Here is a 26,221-nt window from a genome sequence, read left to right as displayed (position 1 = left end):
GGCGGGAGCAGGTCAGGAGGAGAGGGAGGGCGAGGCAGAGGGTGGAGGGGGGGCAGGTGGGGACTGGGCCCTGACCAGGACGTCCGTGCTGGCCACCGAGCTGAGGGTGAGGTACTCGACGGCGCGCTGCTGCAGCTCCACGTCCGCGTTGCGCAGCTGGGAGCCGGCCCGCAGCACGCCCTGGATGGTGGCCTTGGTCTCCGGGAAGAGGTTGATGAACTTGATGTAGGTGGACAGCAGCAGGGCCCGCGTCGCCACGCTGCACAGGTGGAACTTGGAGTGCAGCAGTGAGAACTGTACTGGGGGGCTGCGTGGGGGGCAGGGGTCAGCGGTGCCAGCTCCACTGCCGCTCCCACAACCCCCCAGTGAGGTGCTGCCTCCCTTGCAGGGACCCTTCCCAGGGGGCCCCGGGGCAGTGGCTGCGGCAATGCTCCCCTAGAGGCTCCTGGGAGCTGGGTTCTCCCTCACCCTGCAGGTTCTGGGCGAGGGGCTGACAAGATTCCCATCATCACTAGCCCTGAGACTCCTGGGGCCCACCCCACCCAGGACCCTTCAGAAGTGCGTATGTTCATCCCCTCACCTGGAGCGGGGGTCCCCGGCAATCAGGTTTCCAAACTCCCCAAGGATGTAGCCGCCGACCTTCACCATGTTCTCGTGACAGGCTGGGGCCTGGAGCGCCTGGAGGCAGGGAGAGCACTCGTGTGTGTGGGCGGGGCTGACCCTGGGACTCTAGGACGTGTGTGGGATTACAGATGGAAACTGAGGCCAGAGTGGTGAAGTGACTGGCTCGAGCTCTCACAGGTAGTAAACGGGACAGAATGGGACCCCTTTTCTGGTGCAGAGGGAGTGGGCAACTGCTGAGGCCTGGGGATCGGCGACTGCACGCCGGGCTGACCTCACGTTGGCCAGTGAAGGCCGGGCCCCTGTCCCCTGGGAGCAGCAGGGAGACCGGAGAGCAGCTCTGAGGAGGAGGAAGCAGGACGGCGGGCTGGGTGGCGGGCCCCATCGTCCCAGCGTCCTTTCTCTGCCCTGATGCCCCGTGATGGGGGTGCTGACCTCAAAAACAGTCTTGGCAGCATAGCCCTGGACGTCATCACGGTTGGTGACAATCTGCAGCACGCGGTACCACACCTCCTCACTCACATAGTCGCCTGCGATGCGGATGAGGTTGAGGATGGTGTCCACGTACCAGCTGTAGTCCACTGCGTACTTCTCAGCCAGGATGGCCACCTTCAGGACCTGCCAGCCGGAGGGAGGACAGGCATGCGTGTGTGCACGAGCCCATGCCCATGGGGGCATAGGGTGTGGACTCACCTGGATCTGGGCTCACAGCTGTCCCCATCTGGAGACCCAGGAGTCCAGGCCCCAGCCCCTCCTCCCTCAGACCCAGGAGTCCAGGCCCCCAGCCCCTCCTCCCTCAGACCCAGGAGTCCAGGCCCCCAGCCCCTCCTCCCTCAGAGCCAGGAGTCCAGGCCCCAGCCCCTCCTCCCTCAGACCCAGGAGTCCAGGCCCCAGCCCCTCTTCCCTCAGACCCAGGAATCCAGGTCCCCAGGCCCTCCTCCCTCAGACCCAGGCATCCAGGCCCCCAACCCTCCTCCCTCAGACCCAGGAGCCCAGGCCTCCAGCCCCTCCTCCCTCAGACCCAGGAGTCCAGGCCCCCGGCCCCTCCTCCCTCAGACCCAGGCATCCAGGCCCCCAGCCCCTCCTCCCTCAGACCCAGGCATCCAGGCCCCCAGCCCCTCCTCCCTCAGACCCAGGCATCCAGGCCCCCAGCCCTCCTCCCTCAGACCCAGGCATCCAGGCCCCCAGCCCCTCCTCCCTCAGCCCCAGGAGTCCAGGCCCCCAGCCCCTCCTCCCTCAAACCCAGGCATCCAGGCCCCCAGCCCCTCCTCCCTCAGACCCAGGGGTCCAGGCCCCCGGCCCTCCTAGGACTCACGATCTCTTCGCGGATGGCGTAGTCAGCAGTCTCCAGGTACCGCAACATCTCCGACACGATCTGCTTGGCGTTGCTCCGGTCGCACATGGCGTAGAGGAGGTCGGCCGCCCGCTGCCGCACGCTGACGTCCCGCTCCGTCTGAGGGAGGAGAGCAGGTGGTGTGTTCTGGGCTCCAGGTGGCTTAGGGCCGGCCACCGAGGGCCTCCGAGCCCCGTGCCTCTCTGAGGAGGCAGAGGAGACAAGGGCCGGGTGGGCGAGGAGAGCCTGGCCCCGGGTGGGCTCCCAGGTCACACCTTGAGGGCATTGATGACGGTGTCAATGTGGGTCTTGACCGCCTCGTGGGAGAACTCGGAGCTGGCCAGCGTGCACATGCTCTCCAGGGCCAGGTAGCGCAGGTTGGTCTCGCGGTGCTGCAGGAACTGGCCCAGCTGGTTGCAAGCCCGCACCAGGAGGTTGGGCTCACTGCCAGCGAGAGAGAGAGAGAGAGAGAGAGAGAGAGAGAGAGAGAGAGAGAGAGAGAGAGAGAGAGAGAGAGAGAGACAGACAGACAGACAGACACGGGACATGAGGAGGAGGCCTTGGGCAAGGCTGGTCCATCCGCACCATCCTCAGGACCCAGGTCTTCCCTCCTGCCCTCCGGTCATGGCCGACCCGGTGACCCCGACATCTAGGCCGCAGCCCAAATAGAGAGCCAGGAATTCTGCCTCCCGCGAGGGAGCCGCACCAAGCTAGCAGGGTGCCATTCATCCTCCTATCTCGAGGTCACAATTCCCAGGCCCACGGCCCTAGGACCCGGGATCCAGGCCCGCCCCCGCCCCCGCCCCCGGTGGGCACCTGTCGTAGTGGATGATGAGGCTGATGGTCTCGAAGAGGATGGCGTTCTTGGCATTGGAGTGCTGCACCTTCTTGGACTTGGGCGGCTCCTGGGCCTTGTTGAGCACAGTCTCCAGACACTCGACCAGCCTGCCCTTCACGGCCGCATCCTCTGAGGAAATGGAGGGCACGTCCCGGCTGAGCTCTCTGCCGGCCCAGCTGACCTGCCAGGGGCAGGGGCCCTGCCACGGCCCACCTTCCACAGGCGGGGGCAAGCCCTGCAGCGGCAGGCCAGGCCCCACGTGACCAGAGAAGGTGGGAGAGATGCCGACAGCGGACCCGACTCCACACCTGGGCTCTCGTCCTGCTGGGCTCTGACACGGCTGGGCAAGCGGCCCCACCCTGTGAGTCTCAGTTTCCCCTTCTGCAGCACCGATGCCGTTTAGGTTCCTCACAGACCAAGTTCCAGGAACCTTCCCCGGAGATACCCTGACACCCAGCTCTCCCACGGAGCGGTCTGAGTGCCTGAGACAGACAGACGCCAACCACAAGCTCACACGATCCCCTCAGCTGCCTTTCCCTGCAAGGTGAGGCAGTGCCGTGGACAGAACAGCTGCCACGTGTTCCAGCAAAAATGCTGCACCACATCTGTCAGGCATTCAAAAGCAGGCAGTGAGTGGGGCCCTGGCCGGTTTGGCTCAGTGATTAGAGAGTTGGCCCTCGGACCGAAGGGTCTTGGGTTTGATTTCCAGTCAAGGGCATGTACCTGAGTTGCAGGCTCCATCCCTGGCCCTGGTCAGGATGTATGTGGGAGGCAACCAGTTGATGTGTCTCTCTCACATCGATGTTTCTCTCTCTCTCTCTCTCTCTCTCTCTCTCTCTCTCTCTCTCTCTCTCTCTCTCTCTCTCTCTCAAGATCAATGGAAAAATATCCTCCAGAGAAGATTAAAAACAAGCAGGCACTGGGGCGGAGGGGGGTGGGAACTGGGGAGACTATTCCAGACTAAGGAAATATTTGTGGTCCTAGATTGGACTGTGTTTGTTAAGCCATAAAAATAATGCTATGGACAACTGGCCCAGTTTGGTGCCTGGACTGCAAATGACACTGCGAGGCTGTTTTGAATCTTCTGAGGTGAGATGAGGGCACTGAGGTTTTATACTGCGTTCCTGGGAGACGTGTGTGGAAATAGTCCAGGGTGGGGAGTGTTCTGGTTACTTATCTTCAAGTGATGCAGCAACTGTCTGAGCGAGCGCGTGAGGAAGGGCACGCCACAGAGCAGAGGCATCTGGGCGCTACTGCGCTGCTCTGGGAAGTTCTCCTTGTGTTTGAAACTTCTGGTAATAAGGAGCTGGTGAAAGCCAATGCCCTGGAATTAAGGGGGCAAATCTCCCAGATTAAGGGAGATTCATGAGAACTAAAAATCAAACTCGGGACGAGTATCTTGATTAGATCCTCGTTTGAACTGACCGAGGAAGACTGTTTGGGGAAATGAGGAAACACTGCAGTGGGATCACAGAACATTAGGGAATCATTGTTAGTTTGAAGTATGAATGCAGAATTGCTGCTGGGAATGAAAATCGCCATAGTTTTGAGAAACACATGACAAAATATTTAAAGGCAAAACATCAAGATGTCTGTAATTACCTTTAAAAATATATATACATATACATGTTTTTATACATATTTTTTATACATATATATATATATATTTATTGGTTTCAGAGAGGAAGGGAGAGGGGGAGAGAAAGAAACATCAATGATGAGAGAGAATTATTGATCAGCTGTACGCCCCCCATTGGGGACCAAGCCCGCAACCTGGGTATGTGCCCTGCCTGATCAGGAATTGAAGTGACCTCCAGGTTCATAGGTTGACACTCAACCACTGAGCCATGCCGGCCGGGCTGTAATTACCTTTTAAATATGTCAGAAACACATAAGAAAATAAGAGCGTGCCTACAAGAAATACGTGAAGTCTAGGTGATGGGTATTTTCTACTTGTTTGTATGCTGAAATTTTTGTAGTTGATGTTAATCCTCGTCTGGATATTTTTTCCATTGATTTTTATAGAGAGTGAAAGGGAGGGGGAGAGAGGCAGAGAGAAACATCAAATGTGAGAGAGACACATCAATTGGCTGCCTCCTGCACATGCCCCAACTGGGGCCTGGGATCGACCTGCAACCCAGGTATGTGCCCTTGACCAGGAATGGGACCCACAACCCTTCGGTGCACAGGACGCTCACCACTCACTGAGCCACACTGGCCAGGGCTGGAAATTTTTCATAATACTTGTTAAAGTAACTGCTTGGGGCCATGGCTGCCATTTCTACAGAGTGAGGAAGAGTAGGTGAGGTGCCCACCCTGGCACAGCCCAGAATTACAAGGTGGGATTTCTGAGGTGGAAGTGGGCTTAGGTTCCACCAAACGCTTCTTTACAGCATGAGGAAGTCAGAGCGCAAGAGGCTTCCCCAGGGCCACAGGCGGAACTCATCGCTAGCTTTCACAGGCCGGAGGGGCCTGCGGAGTTGCCTACAGCACACACTCACTTACAGTGTGTGCACACATACACTTTAACATGCACACAGGGACATGCACATACACACAAATGCACACACGGACATGCATGCACACGGACATGTGCAGAATGCATACACATATACACACAGATGTATGCACACACAGACAAGCATATGCAGGGACATGCACAGGCACACATGCATACACACATATACACAGATGCATGCACACATGAACATGCATGCACACTGAGACATACACAGGCATGCATACACACACAGATGCACATGGGCAAACACAGACATGCCTGCAATGCCTGCAGAGACATGTATGCACACAGACACACAGAGACACACACGGACACCCTGCACACAAGTGCTGGCTGTCAGGATTCAGTGCTGCACATCAGCCCCAGGCTCCCGGCAGGTGCTCAGCACGTGGCTGAACGGAAGGGAACTGGTTCATCAGGCACCTACTGTGTGCTGAGCACCTCAGGCCAGGGCCCCTCGGTACTGCTCTGTGAGGCCAGACAGGGAGCCCCCATGGAAGGGGGAGGGGCTTAGAGCACAGATTCTGAAGTCAGGCTCTGCCTGTCTCTGCCAGGCCTGGAAAGGCCACGTCTCATCTCCAAGCCTGTTTCCCTGTCTGCACACTGCAGGGCGGTTCCCCCGCACAGCTCTGTGTGGGGCTGGGGGGGAACACACATTCCCGTGCAGGACCTGGCTCTCATGACAATGGGGACATGAAAACCCTAACAGAGCTACGGTAATTCAGCCTGGACAAGGCCTTAGACAGGGACCTCCCCACCCAAGCCTCGGTTTTCTCATCCGTGAAACAGGCCTGACAACAGCCCCTATGTCACAGGCTGGAGTGCGAGTGTGGCTCAGGAGACTTTGGTCCACCACAGGGACCAACGCCAATGATCTGTCCGCATCTGTGCTACAAGGGCGGGCCACTGGCTTTGTGCTGCTCCCGCCTGGAGCGTTCCTGCCCGGGTCCTGGGCTCAGGGCTGCCCCCACCGCAGCCAAGGGACGGGGCTAGAAGCACTGGCTGCCTCAGAAATCCTCACACAGACCCACAGCACCCACCCGCCTGCGCCAGGGGCTCAGAGGCCCCAGATCCCAGCCCGAGGGTCAGCGGTACCTGGCGGGGGGTAGCACTGCAGCAGCCGCAGCAGCTTCACCGAGAGCCAGGGCGCTGGGACGAAGTAGTAGGTGTAGTCCTGGAGGTCGGTGGAGGCCGAGGAGACGATCTGGGGGCAGGAAAAGGGAGGTGAAGCATGGGCAGGGGCACCAGGCTGGGGTGGAGCAAATGCTGCCTTCCCAAGGGGGTGACGGGGAGGATCTGGGACAGAGCCGGGCTGTAGGGGGACAGAATCTGCCCATCTGATTCCCTTACTGTGAGCTCCTGATTCCAACTCTGTGCCCCCAAAACCCTGGCTACTTCCACCAGCGCACACATCACACCCACTCGCTGGAGACCGTTTCCCCACGGTCCTCCCCCGAGACTGGAAGCTGCTCAGGGTCAGGAATTGGGTCCCTGGGCCCAATACAAGGTCAGACATGAGAAAGGCTCAGGGTGTATATATATATATATATGCAGAGAATTAGTGAAAGAGCGTGTGACTTTGTCTCCTCATGGCAAACTCCTACTCAACCTTGAAAACCCCTTCTCCAAGAAGCATTCCCACCATGCTCTGTGCCACCTCCATAGTACTGTGCCCGACCCCCAATGTCACTTTCTGTCTCCCTGGCCAGGCTGGCCCATGGGACTGTGTGGATGTGTGGGGAATTAATAAAAGAATGATGGAATGGCTCCACTGGTATATATAGCTCAGTGGTTGAATATCAACCATGAACTAGGAGGTCAAGGTTCGATTCCTGGTCATGGCACATGCCTGGGTTTCGGGGTCCATCCGCCAGTAGAGGGTGTGCAAGAGGCAGCCAATCAGTGATTCTCTCTCATCATTGATGTTTCTATCTCTCTCTCCCTCTCCCTTCCTCTCTGAAATCAATAAAAATTTATTTTAAAAATATAACTGAATGAGCCCTAGCTAGTTTGGCTCAGTGGATAAAGCGTCGGCCTGCGGGCTGAAGGGTCCCAGGTTCATTCCGGTCAAGGGCACATGCCCAGGTTGTGGGCTCGATCCCCTGTGTGGGGCGTGCAGGAGGCAGCCAATCAATGATTTTATCTTATCAGTGATATTTCTATCTCTCTCTCTCTCCTCTCCCTTCCTCTCTGAAATCAATAAAAATATATTTTAAAAATTGAATGAATGAGCTGGTATGTTGTTCTCTTGCTTGAGAATCCAGGCCTCTTCTTACCTACGCAGAAAATGTTTATATTCAGGGATCGCCACTCCCAGATGCCTTCCCGGGTTCCCAGGCTGGGTTAAGTGCTTCCTCTGGGGGCCTACAAAGCCCTAATGCTACCTCCACACAGCACAAACCACCGCTTTTATGATCATTTGTGACTGAGTTGGCCTGCCCCGCCACACGCCCCTTCCTCCAAGAGGAAAGGGGCTTTTTGAGGGCTAAGGCCTGACTCATCCATGTTCCCCACCAGCCCACACAGAGCCAGGCACGCAGGAAGCCTCGGGGCACGCTCCCAGGACAGGGTGTGGCTGCAGAGAGGAGAGAGGAAGGGGTGAAGGGAGACGCATGGGAAAGGAGTGGAGGAAAAGCAAAGAGAGCAGGAGGAAGAAAGACAGAGGGGCAAGAGGGAGGGAGGCAAGTAAGGATAGCAGCTCTCACTTCCTGGGTGCTCACCATGTGCCAGACCCCGTTCTAACACTTTATATGGGTTAATTCACAGCAGCCATGTTGAGAGGTGGGCACTAGTATCATCCCCATTGAACAGAAGGGACAACTGAGGCCCAGAAAGGTCCAGAAAGGTGAAGCCACTTATAGCCGAGCCAGGATGAACTCAGCTCAGAGCCGGAGTTCCTAGCCACCAGTTGGGCTGCCTCCCAGGGAAAGAGGTGCCCCGGGGACAGGGATGGGAGGCCCCACCCACAGCCGGCAGCGAGGCCACACCCACCCTGCTCAGGCGAGACACAGCCAGGGAGATGCACGTCTTGAAGTCATCCGGGTTCTTTTTGCAGAGACAGGTGATGAGGCTGACAGCAGCTGTGACCACGCCCTGCAGGGGCAGATGAGTGGATGAGTGGCAGGTCAGGGCCCTGGTGGAAGGTCAGACTGGGGACAAGTGTGCAGGCTGCGGATCTGAGAGCAGAGATTCAGGAACGCACAGGGGTGGGACTGGGGTGGGGGGTGTGCTTAGGGGTGCATAGGTGTCACAGTGGGTGGTTTGGGGCTCAGGGACATGACCAGCACTCACTTGGGTTCGGAGCAGAGGGTGGGTGGGGACTATAGAGGAACTGGGGGTATGGGAATGGGACAGGCAGTGGGCACTGGGGGAACCTCTGGGTGTCAGACACACAGGCCGGGATTCTTCTGAGGGCCTGGGTGGGTGTTGGTGTTGGGGATACTGAACAGGACCCCTGGGCAGCCAGCGGGTGTCAGGGACAGAGATGGGAGTGTCTCGGGACACTTGGGTGAGTGATAAGTACTGGGGAGACTGGACCAGGGTCTCTAGGTGCCTTGGTAAAGGCAGGGACACGGGTGGGGGGCCCCAGGCATCAGGGCGGGGGTGGGACTCCCTGCCTCCAGGTGGACATCCAGGGCAGGGACGGGTGGGGACAGAGGCCCGGGTCTCACCATGTGCTGGTCGTTGAGCAGGTGCACGACGCGGGCCGTCCACTCGCCCATGGGCACCAGGTCGGGCGAGGCCTTGTAGAGCCGCAGCAGACACAGGGCCGCACTCTGCTTCACGCTGTCCATGCTGTCCCTGTGGGGACACCATGTGGGGGGGGGGGGTCAGTGCAACCCCAGGACTCCAGCCCCACACACCTCCCGCCTCTCTCGCTCCTCCCAGGGGGACCCGGGATCCAGCCTGGCGCTGCTCTCATGGCCCACGTCTCAGCAGCCTTGTGGGGTCACTGGCAAAATGTCAGGCCTGGCTCTACACTTATTAAGCGCCTACTGGGTACCATCATGCTGTAGGCACTGTGGACAGGCTAGTGAGCAAATTGGTCCAAACGTCTATCCTCACAGAGGTGACGGCCGGGCCGGGCCGTCGGTATCCAAGCACACTGTACGCTGCGCCCCCGGGCGCTGCTGTGGGGGAAGGTGCCAGGGGAGCGGAAAACGGAGTAACTGGATGAGGAAAGACAAAAATCTCCGAACAGAACGCCCCGCCCCGCGTCCAGGTGACAGCAGGAGCACGTGCACGGCGCCTGCCGTCAGATACAACGGACACAGCGGGAGGGGGCCACAGTCCATGCAGCATTAGCGGGCTCTCCCCTGCATCCTCACGGCTCACAAGCCCTTACTCCGGCCACACTCTGCACCACGGCTTCTGCTTATCAACGTGTTTAATCCTCGCCACAGCCCTCCAAGGAGGTGAATTCTATCATCATCTCCCGTTACAAGCCGGGAAACATCCAAATACCAAACCAAGGAGGAAGAGCTGCTTATCAGCTTGGTGAAGTTAAACCGAGACTGTGATAATATTAAGGGGAAGTTTGAAACTATATAATTTGGGGGACTGAGCCCAGGTATTAAAGGACAAAACCACCTGATTTAGAGGACAGGGAGAGAGGAGGGGAAAAGATGATCTGAGGGACATGAGGGGGAATTCAACTGCAGCTGTTTCATCATTTTAATAAATGTTTTTAAAAATATGTTTTTGGTGATTTTTAGAGACAGAGGATGGGAGAGAGAAACACCGATCGATTGCCTCCCATATGCAACCCAACTGGGGATCGAACCCGCAACCTGGGCATGGGCCCTGACCAGGAATTGAACCGGCAACCTTTCAGTGCATGGGCCCACACTCAACCAACTGAGCCACACCATCCAGGGTAACTACCATACTTTCCGGCATATAAGACGACTGGGCGTATAAGATTTTCCTGGGTTAAAAAGTCGTTTTATACGCCGGAAAATACGGTATATTGGACTATATTGATGGGATTAGATATATTGGACTACCGTATTTTCCGGCGTATAAAATGACTTTTTAACCCAGGAAAATCTTATACGCCCAGTCGTCTTATATGCCGGAAAATAAGGTATTTCTTCTTTTTTAAAAAGGCGCAGTACCATGTGACTCAGCAATTCCTCACCTAGGCATCTACACAAGAGAACGGAACAGCAAGTCACACAAATGTGAACCTTGTACATGATAGGCAGGAGGTGGGACCTTCCTTATAAATAAATAAATAAATAAGATGTGGTCCATCCAACAACGGAATGTTATTATTCAGCCATAAAAAGTGATGAAGCACTGATCCATGCTGCAACACGGGTGAAGCTGGAGGACATGATGCTGAGTGAAAGGAGTCACACCAAAGGCCACAGGCTTCCATTTGCAGGAAATGCCCAGAACAGGCGAATCTAGAGACAGAAAGCAGGTCAGTGGTTGCCTGGGGCTGGAGAGAGGGCGTGTGGAATGGACTGCTGATGGCTGTCGGCTTCTTTCTGGGATGATGGAAATGTTCTGGAATTAAGTGAGTAGTGGTGGTTACACAACATTGTGACGATACTAAAGACTGTTGAATTGTACCCTTTAAAATAGTTAAAATGGCCCTGACCAGTTTGGCTCAGTGGATAGAGCGTGAAACCTGCAGACTGAAGGGTCCTGGGTTCGATTCCAGTCAAGGGCATGTACCTTGGTTGCGGGCATATCCCAAGTGGGGGGTGTGCAGGAGGCAGCTGATCGATGTTTCTCTCTCATCGATGTTTCTAACTCTCTATCCCTTTCCCTTCCTCTCTGTAAAAAATCAATAAAATATAAAAAATCAATCAATAAATAAAATAGTTAAAATGGTGAACTTAGCCCTGGCCGGGTAGCTCAGTTGGTTAGAGCACTGTCCCATATACCAAGGTTGCGGGTTTGATCCCTGGTCAGGGCACATACAAGCAAGAATCAATCAATGAGCCATGGCTGGTTTGGCTCAGTGGATAGAGCGTCAGCCTGTGCACTGAAGGGTCCTGGGTTCGATCCTGGTCAAGGGCACATGCCCAGGTTGTGGGTTCGATCCCCAGTAGGGGGCATGCAGGAGGCAGCTGATCAATGATTCACTCTCATCATTGATGTTTCTATCTCTCTCTCCCTCTCCCTTCCTCTCTGAAATCAATACAAATATATTTTTAAGAAAAATAATCAATCGCCGAAACCGGTTTGGCTCAGTGGATAGAGCGTCGGCCTGCGGACTCAAGGGTCCCAGGTTCGATTCCGGTTAAGGGCATGTACCTTGGTTGCGGGCACATCCCCAGTAGGGGGTGTGCAAGAGGCAGCTGATCGATGTTTCTCTCATCGATGTTTCTAACTCTCTATCCCTCTCTGTAAAAAATCAATAAAATATATTTTTAAAAAAAAGAATCAATCAATGAATACATAAATGAGAACAACAAATCAATGTTTCTCTCTCCCCCGCCCTTCTTCTCTCTAAAAATCAATCAACACATTTAAAAGTTCATTTAAAAAAAGGTGAACTTCATGTTACGTGAATTTTACCTCAATTAAAAAAAAAAAATCGCCGAAACCGGTTTGGCTCAGTGGATAGAGCGTCGGCCTGCGGACTCAAGGGTCCCAGGTTCGATTCCGGTCAAGGGCATGTACCTTGGTAGCGGGCACATCCCCAGTAGGGGGTGTGCAAGAGGCAGCTGATCGATGTTTCTCTCTCATCGATGTTTCTAACTCTCTATCCCTCTCTCTTCCTCTCTGTAGAAAATCAATAAAATATATATTTAAAAAAAAAAAAATCTACCTAAAGAAAAGTTCCCACGTGCCCCAGTCATTGTCAAGGCTGAGCTTTCAGTATGGAGAGTCCAGCCGACACTCAGACCGCCCCAGCTGGCCCACAGCTTTGGCAGGGCATGGCGCTCGGCAGTCAGTCCCTCATGTGTGCATACATGTTTGGACACTCAGACCACCCCAGCTGGCCCACAGCTTTGGCAGGGCATGGCGCCTCGGCAGTCATTCCCTCACGTGTGCATACATGTTTGTCACGCTGCCCCTTCTCCAACCGCGCAGGGTGCCAAGTTCTTGCGCTCAGGGTGGCCAGTGACCCGTCTCGCAGCTTTCACCACAACTACCCACGCCCTCCCCCGTGAAAGTTTCTTCTCTGTGTCTGAGCGAGGGCCCACTGTGCACCCCCCAACTCCCCTCAGATCCCAACACGCTGGGCCACCCCGGGCTCTGCCTCCGGTCCTTCTCTGTCCTGCTCACGTCCTCCTGCAGGACTTTATCAGGCAGGAGCTTCCATGACCAATATGTCTGTCCCCAGCCACACAGGGCTTTGGGGCACAGGGACGGTGGCGAGTCCCAACTGACATGTGATGTGTGTCCATTACATGCCACGTTTCAAAGACTTAGCACAGCCTTAACCGGTTTGGCTCAGTGGACAGAGCGTCGGCCTGCGGACTGAGGGGTCCCAGGTTCGATTCCGGTCAAGGGCATGTACCTTGGTTGCAGGCACATCCCCAGTAGGAGGTGTGCAGGAGGCAGCTGATCGATGTTTCTCTCTCATCAATGATTCTAACTTTCTATTCCTCTCTGTAAAAAATCAATTAAAAAAAAAAAAAGGCTTAGCACAAAAAATACTGCAAGATAGCCTTGGGCAGTGTGGCTCAGTTGGCTGGATGTCTTCCTGTGCAACGAAAGGTTGCCAGTTCGATCCCCAGTAGGGGGCGTGCAGGAGTCAGCCAATCAATGTTTCACTCTCACATCTGTTTCTCCTCTCCCTTTTCTCTCCAGAAATCAATAAAACAAAATCTTAAGAACATTTCCCCCATCTCTTTGTTTCTCTGGGCTGCATTCTCATTCATTTCTACTGCCTGTTTAATCCTACTTTGATCACTGTCTATTCTGCTGCTAAACCAGACCACTCAATTTTAAAAAATATCAGTGATATTTTCCAGATCTGCTTGCACTTTGTTCCAGTGCTTAAATTATTTTCATAGTTCTTGGAACCTATTAAACATATTTATTTTACATCCTATATGACAATTCTAATTTGACTGTTCTTTTCCATTTTCTTTCTGCTGGTTCTCCCTCGAGGTGCTTGCTTCCTGTGTTTAGTGATTTTCGACTGTGAGCTACTCACGGAACTCCGAGCTGCTTCACCGGTGGGAACCTTTGAGGCCTGTGGAGAAGGTGGATTTCTCCAGAAAAAGGCTTCTTTGCCTCTGTCAGGCACCGGGGCCCACCAGTTTGCAGTGCTTTAAACTAAAGCTTGGCTGAAGGACTTGTGGATGACCCAGGTGGGCGGAAATCGGGCTGAAAACCGGTGTGCAAGCTGCTCTGTGCCAAGTTTCAAAACAGGTAATTTTGCTTATATCCCCTAAGGGGGTTTATTTCTAAATCACACTCATTCTGAAATGTGGTCTCTGAGCCTCTTCTTAGAAAAGTTTTGTCTTCTGTTGCCAGAGGGTGCAGGGCCCCCCAAACAGTTCAGCAAATGCCCTCTAAGCAAGATCTGGCTTCAGCGCTCAGCTCATCCCCAGGAGCCAGGCTCCTCTTAGCTCGTGGCCCATCTTTACTTTCTGGCTCATGTACATTGACGAATATTTCCTTTCCTCTCTTACTCAATATTGACAGCTGGGTTTCAAAAAGAGCGTCAGGAATCTAGTCCACATGTTGCCAGAAATAAAAGTCTTACCTTTCCCCACACTAAGCTGAATGATCTTTTATTTATTTTTTATTATTATTATTTTAATCCTCACCGGAGGGATTTTTTCCCATTGATTTTTCGAGTGGAAGGGAGGAGGAGAGAGACACATCGATTGGCTGCCTCCCACAGGAGTCCAAACTGCGGAGCTGGGGAACCCTGCAACCCAGGGACGTGCTCTTGACCGGAATCGAACCCAGGACCTTTCAGTCTGCAGGCTGACACTCTATCAGCTGAGCCAAACCAGGCAAAGTTCGGCTTTTAAAACTACAAAGCTGCTCATCATCCACCTGTCTCCTCCCTATCAATTACAATATAATCTGAACTTGTCTCTCTCTCCTGTTCACCGTACTCCTTCCAAAAACACTATCTCTTGACTCCATGAATGTAGAAAGCTCACGCCAACCTCAGGGCCTTTGCGCTTGTTGCTCCTTTTGCTTGGGACTCTTCCTCCAACATTTTTGAATGATTATGTTCTTATCATTCAGTGTCAAATTACATCACCTCCTTAGAGAGACCCTCCCTGAGAAGTCTAATTTAAGTAGCCGCCCCCACGACCTCCAGGACGCCCCGCTACCCTATTTTGTTTTCTTCTGAGTATCAGTCACTGTCTGAATTCACCTTATTATTTTTAAAAATATATTTTATTGATTTTTTACAGAGAGGAAGGGAGAGGGATAGAGAGTTAGAAACATCGATGAGAGAAACATCGATCAGCTGCCTCCTGCACACTCCCTACTGGGGATGTGCCTGCAACCAAGGTACATGCCCTTGACCGGAATTGAACCTGGGACCCTTGAGTCCGCAGGCCGACGCTCTATCCACTGAGCCAACCGGTCAGGGCATCACCTTATCTTTTGTGTATGTGTTTGTTCTTTGGCTCTCCCACTACATGTAAGCTCCATAAGGGTGGGTACTACAGTCCTTGCTGCTCACCTCTGCCTCCCCCATGCCCATAACAGTGCCCGGCACAGTGCAACAGAAATACTTGCTGAATGACCTCCGGCCTCAGGACACTCACTGCCCTTCATGCCTTTCCCCTTTCCACAGCCAGATTGCTCCTCGCTTAGGCCTCCGCCTCATGCCACTTCCTCTGGGAAGCTCTCCCTGATCCCCCCAGGCTAGGTCAGGCTGACCCCTACTAAATGTTCTTAGGGGTTCCTATCCCCCACAGCATGGTCTTCAGAGGAATTACATGCTTCATCTGCAGTTATTCAATCGATGTTTCTCTCTCCACGCTGGACTATGAATGCTGGGAGGACACTGACCATGTCCACTTCTGGTCATGTCTACATCCCAGCAATCAGCATGATGCCTTGCACATAGGAGATGCCCAATAGACACTTGTTGAATGAATGAATGGAGATGGAGAATTTCTGGAGGGCTGTCACCAACATAACTGAAGGTTATCACCTCTTCTACACTAGATGTCAAAGGTCAGTTCATCAGACATCCCACCGGCTTTGTTGGGAGGCGGCCTCACACTGTCCTCAGCTGGCTTAGTGAGATGAGGAGACACACCACAGGGTGCCACCAGAACCCCTGGGGTTCCAAGCTCAGCGTGAGCTCCACATCCTGGCTGGGAGACCTTGGGCAGGTGACATAACCTCTGAGCCCCAAACCTGGCTGGGCCTTGTCTCCCCGACTGCACCCCCCTCCACAGGTCTCCAGTGACTCACCCGGCCACCAGGATGCGAGGGATGTCAGCGGCAAAGGCCTCGCCCATCTCGCGGCTGCCCACATTGGCGATGCAGTGCAGGGCCAGACACATGAAGGTGGGGTTGCGACTGGCCAGGTCATTCTTGATGGCATTGTTGATGAGCCGGATCAGCTCAGAGTTCGAGTTCACCAGCACCGAGATGAACAGGTAACCCTGGGTGGGGAGGGAGGTGGGGGCAGGGGAGCCTTGTGGTTAATTAGTCCTAGGCCCCAACTCTCATACCCTAGAGTCTATACTTCCAGCCCCCTTCTCCCTCAGACCCATGAGTCCAGGCCCCCAGCCCCTCCTCCCTCAGACCCAGAAGTCCAGGTTCCCATCCCTCTTCTTTCTGACCCAGGAGTCCAGGCCCACAGCCCCTCCTCCCTCAGACCCAGGAGTCCAGGCCCTCAGCCCCTCCTCCCTCAGACCCAGAAGTCCAGGTTCCCATCCCTCTTCTTTCTGACCCAGGAGTCCAGGCCCACAGCACCTCCTCCCTCAGACCCAAAAGTCCAGGCTCCCATCCCTCTTCTTTCTGACCCAGGAGCCCAGGCCCCAGCCCCTCCTCCCCAGACTCACTATCTGCTTCTCTGTGTACTTGTTGGAGCTAAGCAGGTTCACGGCTTCCATATGCCCAAAGTCAATGTCATGGCCAAGCAGAAAGATGAAGAGCAGTTTACAGACGTATTTTTTCTTACTGTAGCCATCCAAAGCTTTGTCCCCTGGGGCCAGAGGAAGGAGGAAAGGGGAGGCAAAATGAGGAAGGAACACACCTGCAAGTCCCAGGAGTCCCAGCACCCTCTTCTCTCAGACCCAGGAGTCCAGAGCCCCACCTACCTTTGAACTTGGAGCGGATATTGGCCAGTTCCTTGTTGATTCTCTTAATCTCCGCCTCCTTGCTCTTACCTGGGGAGGGAAGGCAGGGATGGGGGTGAGGGTCCTGGAGCTGAGCCACCTGCCCCACTTTCCTTGGCAAGGGCCCTCGAAGCTGGAGGGCAAACTCTCCATGCCGGGGCCAGGGGCCCCGAGGCTGAAGACAGGCTGGGCCCAACTCTAGCTGGGAGCTGCAGGGAAGTGATCACTAAGGCTCATCGGTCTCTCCAACCCAGAGCAGGCGCCCGGCGCACACTTCAGGGCCACCCCTGACTCCCTCCTCGCACTATGGCCCCTGACTATACTGTTCCTGAGAGCTGTCCCCACCCACTGCTCTGCTTACCCCTGCACAGCCCCAGCACTGGCCTGGCAAAAAGCATGTGATAAAGGAATGAATGAATGAATGAATGAATAGCTCAGCTGGCTTCTAGCTGTCCCCCACGATCCTCACTCCTACACATCCCCACTCAGTGTCTCCTGAAAACCTGCCCCCCCCCCACGCCCAGCTTCCCAATTCAATGAAGGTCCTATTGCGACCCAGTCAGCAAGCCAAGGCCAGCCCCTTGGGTGCTGAGCTACTCCCTGCACTGTCCTGCACAGCCATTCGCCAGGTGACTCAGTGCACCTGAAGCGCAGCTGTTCCAAAGTGAGGTGGCTGTAAGTGGCAAGGCCACACCAGATTTAGAAGATGGAGTGGGGGGGGGGGGGGGGGGAGAGACCCTCTGATCAGCTGCCTCCTGCACGCCCCACTGGGGATCAAGCCAACAACCCAGGCATGTGACCTGACCAGGAATTGAACTCTGACCTCCTGGTTCATAGGTCTATGCTCAACCACTGAGCCACACCGGCCAAGTTCTTTCTACCTTTTTTTTTTCTTTTTCTTTAAATGGCCACTGGGAGAAGTTGCAAACACCACAGGTGTGGCTCAGCGCTGTCCCAGGGCCCCCCTGGGCTCCCACACGGCCCGGTCACCTCCCTGGGGTACATGTCATGGGTGTCTGGGTCCACCTGTCCCCCAGACCTGACCAGAAGCTGGTTGAAAACAGGGTCATTTTTCTGGGCAGCAATTCCATGTTCCAAGGGCTTCCTGAGTGCCTGAGCTCAGAAAAGGCATGGAGCCGTGAATACGGGCCCTGTGAATGCGGAGTGCCCCGCTCCCCTCCTGAGGAAGGAGTGGAGGGCCGCGGATGGGGGTGGGAGGTCTCCGGGATGCGGGAGGTAAGGGCCAGCCCTTCAATGATGAGTCTGAATTGGCCTTGGTGGCCCCAAAGGCCATCTGATCCTTCATTTATTAATTATACGTTTCCTGAGCCTGAAGCCCTGGGGGCCAGGCCTGAGGGGGACTACACTGGGCACCCAGCACCCAGTTGGACCCGGTACTTGTGATCCATTTCAGGGACTCCTGGCCTGATGGGCGCAGGCAGGGGGCTTCATCCCCACACCCAGGTGAGATGTGCAGGGATGGGCTGCCGGGCAGCGCCTGGACTGGCAGAGGCTGCGGAGGTGAGGACATGTGAGGAAGGCTGTGAAAGATGAGGAGGGTTCCGGAGCAGTTCACCAGCCAGGGCGGCCAGCACTACGCCCGAGTCCCTGCTCCAGGGTGGCCCGGAGGCTAGAACAGCGCCTCCCTCTGGGGGCAGGGTGGGGCAGTGACCACAAAGGGCCCAGGCCAGCCCCTCAAAATTACTTCGCATGCTCTGTGCTATTCCTAACCTGAGAATGACCACAAGTGCTTTACATGCTGGCTTTAACACTATTCTGTGGGGACCAGGAGAAACAATCCCTTATAAATGGATCACATATCACAAAGTAGCTGAGTGAACTTTACCACAGATAGAAGGATATTTGAACGGCAATTCAATTTTCGAGGCTAGCGACCTCTCTGGCCTTCACTTACACCTCTATTAAAAGCTTCGAGAAGCACGCAGAATGAACCTATGGTGTTGGATGACCCAGTGGTGGCTATCCCTGGGAGCAGAGAGGGCTGGGAGGGTGCATGAGAGGGTGCAGGGGGCCAGGCCGGGATGCTGGTTCTGCATCTGGGGGCCGGTTACGTGGCTGTGTTCAATCAGGGAAAATTCGCCACGCTGGTCACTTACGATCTGTGGGCTTTTTTAATAGATATATTTCCATACATGTACATGTGTCTGCAAATATACTTACATATTAAAATTACATCATATAAAAATATTTTTGTAGGAAAGTATTCAATCATACAGAAGGCAATATCAAATAGATATGGATAATTTAAAGACCATGTAAAGAATAAGCATATGTGTGTGTGTGTGTGTGTTTTCTTTAGTCTTTAAAGTATCCACATCTATTTGGTACTGTCTTCCGCATAAAATATACTTTACTAAAAAGAAACAGAGCATCGGGTCTCTAAAGAGCAGGGGCTGCAGCCCTGGAGGGAGAGCATCCAGCCATGTGCACAAGCCTCTGCACAGATCAGAGGCAAGAAACAGCCCGGTACCCAGAGACAGCGCATGAGTGCGGCTACGGGGGTAACCCCTGGGTAAAAGGGGCTGCAGGCAGGGGTGACAGAATGGGCTAATGGAAGCAAAGACTTTCTAACATTCAAGACCAGTCAGCTACAAGGGGATGAGCTCACCATCACAGGAGGCATGCAAACATTTAAAAGGGTTTCCTTGCCCTGGCCGGTTTGGCTCAGTGGGTAGAGCGTCGGCCAGCGGACTGAAGGGTCCCAGGTTGGATTCCGGTCAAGGGCATGTACCTTGGTTGCGGGCACATCCCCAGTAGGAGGTGTGCAAGAGGCAGCTGATCAATGTTTCTCTCTCAGCCATGTTTCTAACTCTCTATCCCTCTCCCTTCCTCTCTGTAAAAAAAAAATCAATAAAATACATTTAAAAAATAAATAAATAGAAATAAAAGGGTTTCCTTTATCTTCAAACATTTCCTGGGGTGAGGCTCAGAGATAAGTGACATCAGCCCGGTGCTTAGAGACTCCCGGATTGCAAAGGAGGCTGACAGGGACAATTTGGAGTATTTTTTAAAATATATTTTATTGATTTTTTTTACAGAGAGGAAGGGAGAGGGATAGAGAGTTAGAAACATCGATCAGCTGCCTCCTGCACACCCCCTACTGGGGATGTGCCCGCAACCAAGAAACATGCCCTTGACCGGAATCGAACCTGGGACCCTTCAGTCCGCAGGCTGATGCTCTATTTACTAAGACAAACCGGTTAGTGGAATTTTGAGAATTTAGACATGGACAAACACAATGGGGCTGGGAGGCTGGAATCAGCTCCTGGGATTTGAGGATCAAAAGATGAGGTAAGCCCTGACTGGTTTGGCTCAGTGGCTGGAGCGTTGGCCTGCGGACTCAAGGGTCCCAGGTTCGATTCCGGTCAAGGGCATGTACCTTGGTTGCGGGCACATCCCCAGTGGGGAGTGTGCAGGAGGCGGCTGATGGATGTTTCTCTCTCATCGATGTTTCTAACTCTCTATCCCTCTCCCTTACTCTCTGTAAAAAATCAATAAAATATATTAAAAAAAAAAAAAAAAAAAAAAAAAGATGAGGCAAGCCCTGGCCAGTGTCGCTCAGTGGCAGTGTCAGCTCGTGCACAGAAGGGTCTCGGAGTTGAATGCCGGTCAAAGGCACGAACCTGGGTTGAGGATTTGCTTCCTGCCTCCAGTCAGGGTGCTTGTGGGATGCAACCAATTGATGTGTGTTTCACATCAATGTTTCTCTCTCTCCTTCTCCCTCCCTTTCACTCTCTCTAAAAATCAATGGAAAAGATATCTTCCGGTGAGGATCAACAAAAGATGAGGCTAAAATGGACCAGGTAGGAATAGGGCAAGTGTGCTCTGGGCAGGAGGACCCGCTGAGCAATGGCCTGTCGGCTAGCCCAGAGGGCGCAGCCAGACCGGCCGCCCCTCCTGGGTGTTCTGAGGGGCCTGAGGAGCAATGGGAGGGTGCAGGTCCCTCTTCTGCCTTAGCTACGGCTGTAAGGGACATGTGGGTGGAAAAAGACCACCCTCTTGCCGCAGACCAGAGCAGGAAAGTGCTGACTGTGCTGAGAATATGCTACTTGAGGCTCTGGTTACGGGAGATAAAGCCCGTAAGGGTTTAAGCCAAAAAGGCCCAGGGGCGGGTCTATCACTGCCACCAAAAGCATCCTAACAAACCCTGACTCTGAGCACTTCACTGAGGTCACAGTCCCTTTCACGGCAAGTGTCCGCAGCCGGCTAGACAACTACTGCTCACAAGGTAACAATGTTCCCAGACATACAATCCTGCCCTGATGGGTCTCCCACACAGTCCAAGCCACGCTGGGTCCTCAGAGAGGATTCTGGGAAATGATGCTTCCTGACTCTGGACCACCATCCGGCTCAGAACATGTTGGCCCCGTGCTGTCCAATACGGGAGCCACTGGCCACATATGCTGGAAATATGGCCAGTGTGAATGAGGGACTGAATTCCTAATCTTATTTCCTCTTAATAAACCGATTCTCAATTCAGTTACTGCAAAAGTATGTTTGGAACAACCTGAGTACCCCATGAATCTATGTTTTATGAACTCTTTTTTTAAAAAAATATATTTTATTGATTTTTTACAGAGAGGAAGAGAGAGGGATAGAGAGTTAGAAACATCAATGAGAGAGAAACACCGATCAGCTGCCTCCTGCACACCCCCTACTGGGGATGTGCCCGCAACCAAGGTACATGCCCTTGACCGGAATCGAACCTGGGACCCTTGAGTCCGCAGGCCGACGCTCTATCCACTGAGCCAAACCGGTTTCGGCTGAACTCTTTTTTTAAAAAAAAAATGGTTTTATTGATTTCAGGGAGAGGGAGAGAGAGATAGAATCATCAATGATGAGAGAGAACCACTGACTGGCTGCCTCTTGCACATCCCCTACTGGGGGATGGAGCCTGCAACCTGGGCATGTGCACTGACCAGGATTTGAACCTTGACCTCCTGGTTCATAGGTCAACCTCTGAGCCACACCAGCCAGGCTACAATTTATGAATTCTTAATCAAGAGCAAGTATTTCCAGTGAAAATGCAGCCTTTGAATTGAGAAAGGAACATAAACTGTCTCATTAACCATTTAAAAACTATCGATTGCACATTCAAATGTGTTGCACACACTGGGGATAAGTAAAATGTACTAAAATTAATTTCACTGGTTTGTTTTACTGGGTTAGCGCTGGGTTAGACTGCGCTCATGTGATCAGTCATCACCATCCCTTCGGGAGAAAAAAATTCTCCTTGAGCAACCGAGTCACACCCTGTCAGTCCCCAGCTGGAAGGCAGCTGCAGGCCCTGCCTGAGCTGCCGCCTAACATTAGGGTGCACATGCCGATCTGCAAACCCTCAACACATCACACCAGGTCCCCCAAGGCAGGGAGGTGTGGCTGCTCCACTCCTGGTGGCAGCCACAGGGTCCAGAGCAGTCCTGGCACGGGGGAGGTGCTCAATTTGACGTGTGTATATGTGTGTGGGGGGGGAATGGCATGCTAACGTTGGAGAACCACCAAAGTAGGACTCATTCTTTGTTCTCTGCACAGTGGCCAGAGGGAGTCTGTAAAAATCTGAGTCAAATCCTGTCCTTTCTCTACTCCAAACCTCTGCTGGCTGTAACTGTCCTCAGAGTAGAAGCTAGCTAAGTGCTGACTATGGCCCCCAGGCCCTGCACACCCACTTCTGACCGAACCCCCCACCCAATCCCCCAGCCTCCTCTAGCTCCTCCTCCTCCACTTCAAGCAGTCCTGCCTCAGGGCCTTGGCACAAGCTGTTCCCTCTGCCCAGCATGCCCGCCTCCAAATTTATGCTGGCCCAATTCACCCACTAAATTTGATTCTTCGCTCCAAACATCACCTTTTCAGCAAGAGACTCTCTGACCAGACTGTATAAAAGCACCATCCCTACCCTTGTTCCCACACCTCCCTTCCCTGCTCCATTTCCCTCCAACACCCACTGCCACCTGTCTGAACACCTGGATACTATATATTCACTTGTGTATTGATCCATCTCCCCCCTAGAATGTGGACCCCACCGAGAGGGGCTTTAGTTCACTGTTGGATCCCATCACCAAGAACAGTGTCTGGCACTCGATCAGTGCTCAGTCAAGGACAGTTCATTTGTTCACCCATTCCTTCAATGGGCAAACATCTCCTGAGGACGGCAGTGGGCTGGGTCCTGCAGTGGGCAGACTGGGGATCCAGGGAAGGATCAGACCAGGGCCTGTGCTCAGGGGCTGGGGGAGATGTCACAGAGGGAATGGGCCACAATGTGGAGTGGGATGCGCCCTAATGGGTTGCTCAGCACCCTTCCCCCCATTTACTCCCGCAAAAGCTCGCCTCAGGGTTGGAGGGACTGGGGCCCTAGAGAGGTGGCAGCCCAGCTCCTGCCTTAGGGAGCTCCCAGTCAGATAAGTCCCCCCCCCCACACACACACACACAGGCCAGGACCACACCCTCAGGCTGCACCCAGCTTCAGCCTCTCTTATCTGCAGAATTTGCCCTTCCCAGCCCTCCTCTGAGCCTGCCCTTCATCTCCTTCTAGATCTTCTCTCTGAACTCCACTGTGCGAGGATGTCTCTGCCTCCTCGCCCTCCTCACCTGCTCATTTCCAAGCAGTCCTTCATCCCTCATCCCTTCTCTTCCCTCCCTCCTGCTTGAAACCCTCCAGTGCTCCCAGGACAAGCACTCTGCCCAACTCCCCAGATCCTAGGCTTAGCTCAGAGTCTTCACTGGGACTCAGGACCTTTGCACTTGCTGGCCCTATGCCTTCCCAGTTCTCCACTTCCCTTGGCCTGGCTAACTCCTGCACACTCTCTGAGCAATGAAACAGCCCCCATTCTCTCACCTTTGAGGCCCTCTCCCTCACGGGACCTAGGACAGGTACAATATTTTTCCGCTTAAAAAATGAAGATATAGCCCTGGCCAGGTGACTCGGTTAGTTGGAGCATTGATTGTTCTGTACACCAAAAAATTGAGGGATCGATCCCTGGTCGGGACGAATACAGGAGGCATGGATTGATGTTTCTCTCTCTCTTCCCCTCCTCCCTCTCTAAAATCAACTTTAAAAGAAGAAACATGTATCTTCGGTTGTGGATTAAAAGGGAAAAAATGAAGATATAATCACATACCCTAAAGGTTACTGTTTTATTTTATTTTTTAAAAGTATTTTTATTGATTTCAGAGAGGAAGGGAGAGGGAGAAAGAGATAGATACATCAATGATGAGAGAGAATCATTGATCGGCTGCCTCCAGCACACCCCCTACTGGGGATCGAGTCTGCAACCCGGGCATGTGCCCTTGATTGGAATCGAACCCCAGACCCTTCAGTCCGCAGGTTGATGCTCTATCCACTGAGCCAAGCTGACTAGGGCAAGGTCACCACTTTAAAGTATGCAATTCAGTGGTCTTTAGCGTATCCACAATGTTGTGCAATCATCACCACCATCTGATTCCAGAACACTTTCCTCACCCCAAAAGGAAATCCTGTACTCATTAGCAGTCACTCCCCATTCCACGATCCTTAGCCCCAGGCAACCACTCATCTGCTTTCTGTCTCTATGGACTTGCCTATTCTGGATATTTCAGATAAATGGAATCATACACTTTTGTGTATGTGGCTTCTTCCACTCAGAAGGCTCACCCATGTTGTAGCATCTACCAGTACTTCATCCTTTTTAATGGCTAAATAATATTCCATTGCATGAGTGGAACATTTGTTTATCATCTGTCCATGGATATTTGGGTCGCTTATTTCCACTTTTTGGCTCTTGTGAATGACGCTGCTATAAACATCTGTATACAACTTACTTGTGTGTGTGACAAGAACAGCTGCATTTTTTAGGCAGTACCTGTCTCCTTAACAGGGGCACAGACAAGTGTGTCCTTTTCACCAATGTCCCCAGCACCCATAAAGCTTGAAAGGCACCAGCCACTCAACACGTATTTGAGAAAAGGACAAGAGGAAGCCCCAATTCATTTGGTGAAACTACCTCCCCAGCCCCCAAGTTGGACTCCCCTTTGTCCTCTGGCTTCCCTCTGAGGTCCTACAGTGACACTGGCCTGGTTTCTCTTTCCTGCTCCGCCACCATGATTCAATCCCTTTGCAAATCCTTCACAATTGATCCCAGACCCAACTATTTCTCCTCATTTCCTTCTCACCCCAGTCAAGCCAACACCATCTCACACCTGGACGCCTGCAATAGCCCCCTAATTCTTTCCCTGCTTCCATGCACACCTCCAGTCTGTGCTCTTCACGGAGGCCAAAGGAATTACTTTAAAACATCAATAGGCCCGGCCGACGTGGCTTAGTGGTTGAGTGTCGACCTATGACCCAGGAGGTCACGGTTGATTCCTGGTCTGGGCACATGCCTGGGTTGTGGGCTCGATCCCCAGTGCGGGGCGTGCAGGAGGCAGCTGATCAATGATTCTCTCTCATCACTGATGTTAATATATCTCTTTCCCTCTCCCTTCCTCTCTGAAATCAATAAAAATATATTTTAAAAGGAATTCTTATAAATAAAATAAAACATCAGTCAGCTCATGTCCCTCCTGTGCTGAAAACCTGCCCGCCGCTTTCGTTTCACTCAGAGAAAGGCCAAAGTCTCATTGACCCACAAAGCCCTACACATCCCTGTCCCCTCTCTGCCCTCAGCTCCCACCCTCGGCTCCAGCCACACAGGCCCCCTCACTCTGAAGTGAACACACACCTCGCGTGCGCAACCTCAGGACCTTTGAATGTACGATTCCCTTGCCTAGACCCCTCTTTCCTCCAAAATCCAGAGCTCACTCTCACTTCACTCAGTCTCCACTCAGATGTCTTCAATGAGCCATCTCGGTGAGGCCTTTACGGAGCTCCCTCTCCTCCACGTCCTTATTTTTCTTCACGGTGTGACGGTGTGACACTGTGTCATTTAGGGCCAGTTATCTGTGTTTATTTTTTCTATCTCCCTCCTGCCATGGTGCTCCCAAAGCCAGGGATTTTTGCTCATGCTGTAGCCCCAGTCCCTGGAACAGTCTGGCACACTAGTGATCAAAGGTACTTGTCAACTGAATGAATGAACCTTCAAAGGTAAGATGCTGTTATTGCCTGAGGTTTGCAGACAAGAAAACTGAGCCTCAGAGAGGTTCAGTGACTTGCCAAGGGTCACATGGCTAGGAGGTATCCGAGGCAATGCACCCACACCTGCTTCTCACAGCTGGCCCCCCACCGAGTTCACAACCCCGCATAGCTCCACCCCTTTTCATAACAACCACAACATCTCTCCTCCACCTGATACCAACAGTTTCCACCGCTCCTCTTCACCAGATCTAACACATACTAGATCCTTCCATACCTACTAAGTTCTAAACCAATCACCGGGCACCTAACAGGGGCCACTGCTCCGGACCCAGCAAAACAAGAACAATAGCCAAGATCTGTCTAGTGCCTGGAATGTGGGAAAGGCCCCATCGACAGACATCATCACAACAATCTCATCAGGAAAGTGAGGAGAGCAGTCCCTCCCGGCAGATAAGGACACAGAAGTGAGGTCCCTCATTCAAGGTCACCCAGCTGGGGCTGACAGCCCTCAAACCCAGGTCCGGCTGGCCCCGAGGCCATGCGGAGAGAGTCTGGGAAGCTCCTGACGGCTCCAAACACCAGCACCTGCTGCGAGGAGTTG

At 53.4% G+C, this 26,221-nt stretch overlaps 1 protein-coding gene across 2 annotated transcripts in view; it reads right to left on the bottom strand.

The window, feature by feature from the left end:
• Positions 1-26,221, bottom strand: part of AP2A1 (adaptor related protein complex 2 subunit alpha 1) — a 31,652-nt gene that overhangs the window by 4,192 nt on the left and 1,239 nt on the right. For both annotated transcript variants that reach the window (XM_054710203.1, XM_054710204.1), the window contains exons 2-13: positions 16,536-16,604; positions 16,278-16,420; positions 15,682-15,875; positions 8,985-9,114; positions 8,305-8,406; positions 6,409-6,517; positions 2,771-2,921; positions 2,230-2,398; positions 1,937-2,074; positions 1,057-1,239; positions 581-678; positions 76-307 (exon numbers count right to left, since the gene is read on the bottom strand). In XM_054710203.1, the coding sequence (XP_054566178.1) occupies positions 76-307; positions 581-678; positions 1,057-1,239; positions 1,937-2,074; positions 2,230-2,398; positions 2,771-2,921; positions 6,409-6,517; positions 8,305-8,406; positions 8,985-9,114; positions 15,682-15,875; positions 16,278-16,420; positions 16,536-16,604 (1,718 nt within the window). The remainder of the gene's footprint in view (positions 1-75; positions 308-580; positions 679-1,056; positions 1,240-1,936; positions 2,075-2,229; positions 2,399-2,770; positions 2,922-6,408; positions 6,518-8,304; positions 8,407-8,984; positions 9,115-15,681; positions 15,876-16,277; positions 16,421-16,535; positions 16,605-26,221) is intronic.

This window comes from Eptesicus fuscus, chromosome 21, assembly GCF_027574615.1.
Source record: "Eptesicus fuscus isolate TK198812 chromosome 21, DD_ASM_mEF_20220401, whole genome shotgun sequence".
Classification (NCBI taxonomy): domain Eukaryota; kingdom Metazoa; phylum Chordata; class Mammalia; order Chiroptera; family Vespertilionidae; genus Eptesicus; species Eptesicus fuscus.
The sequence above is the reverse complement of the archived record's forward strand: the minus strand, read 5'-3'. Positions and strand labels throughout refer to the sequence as shown.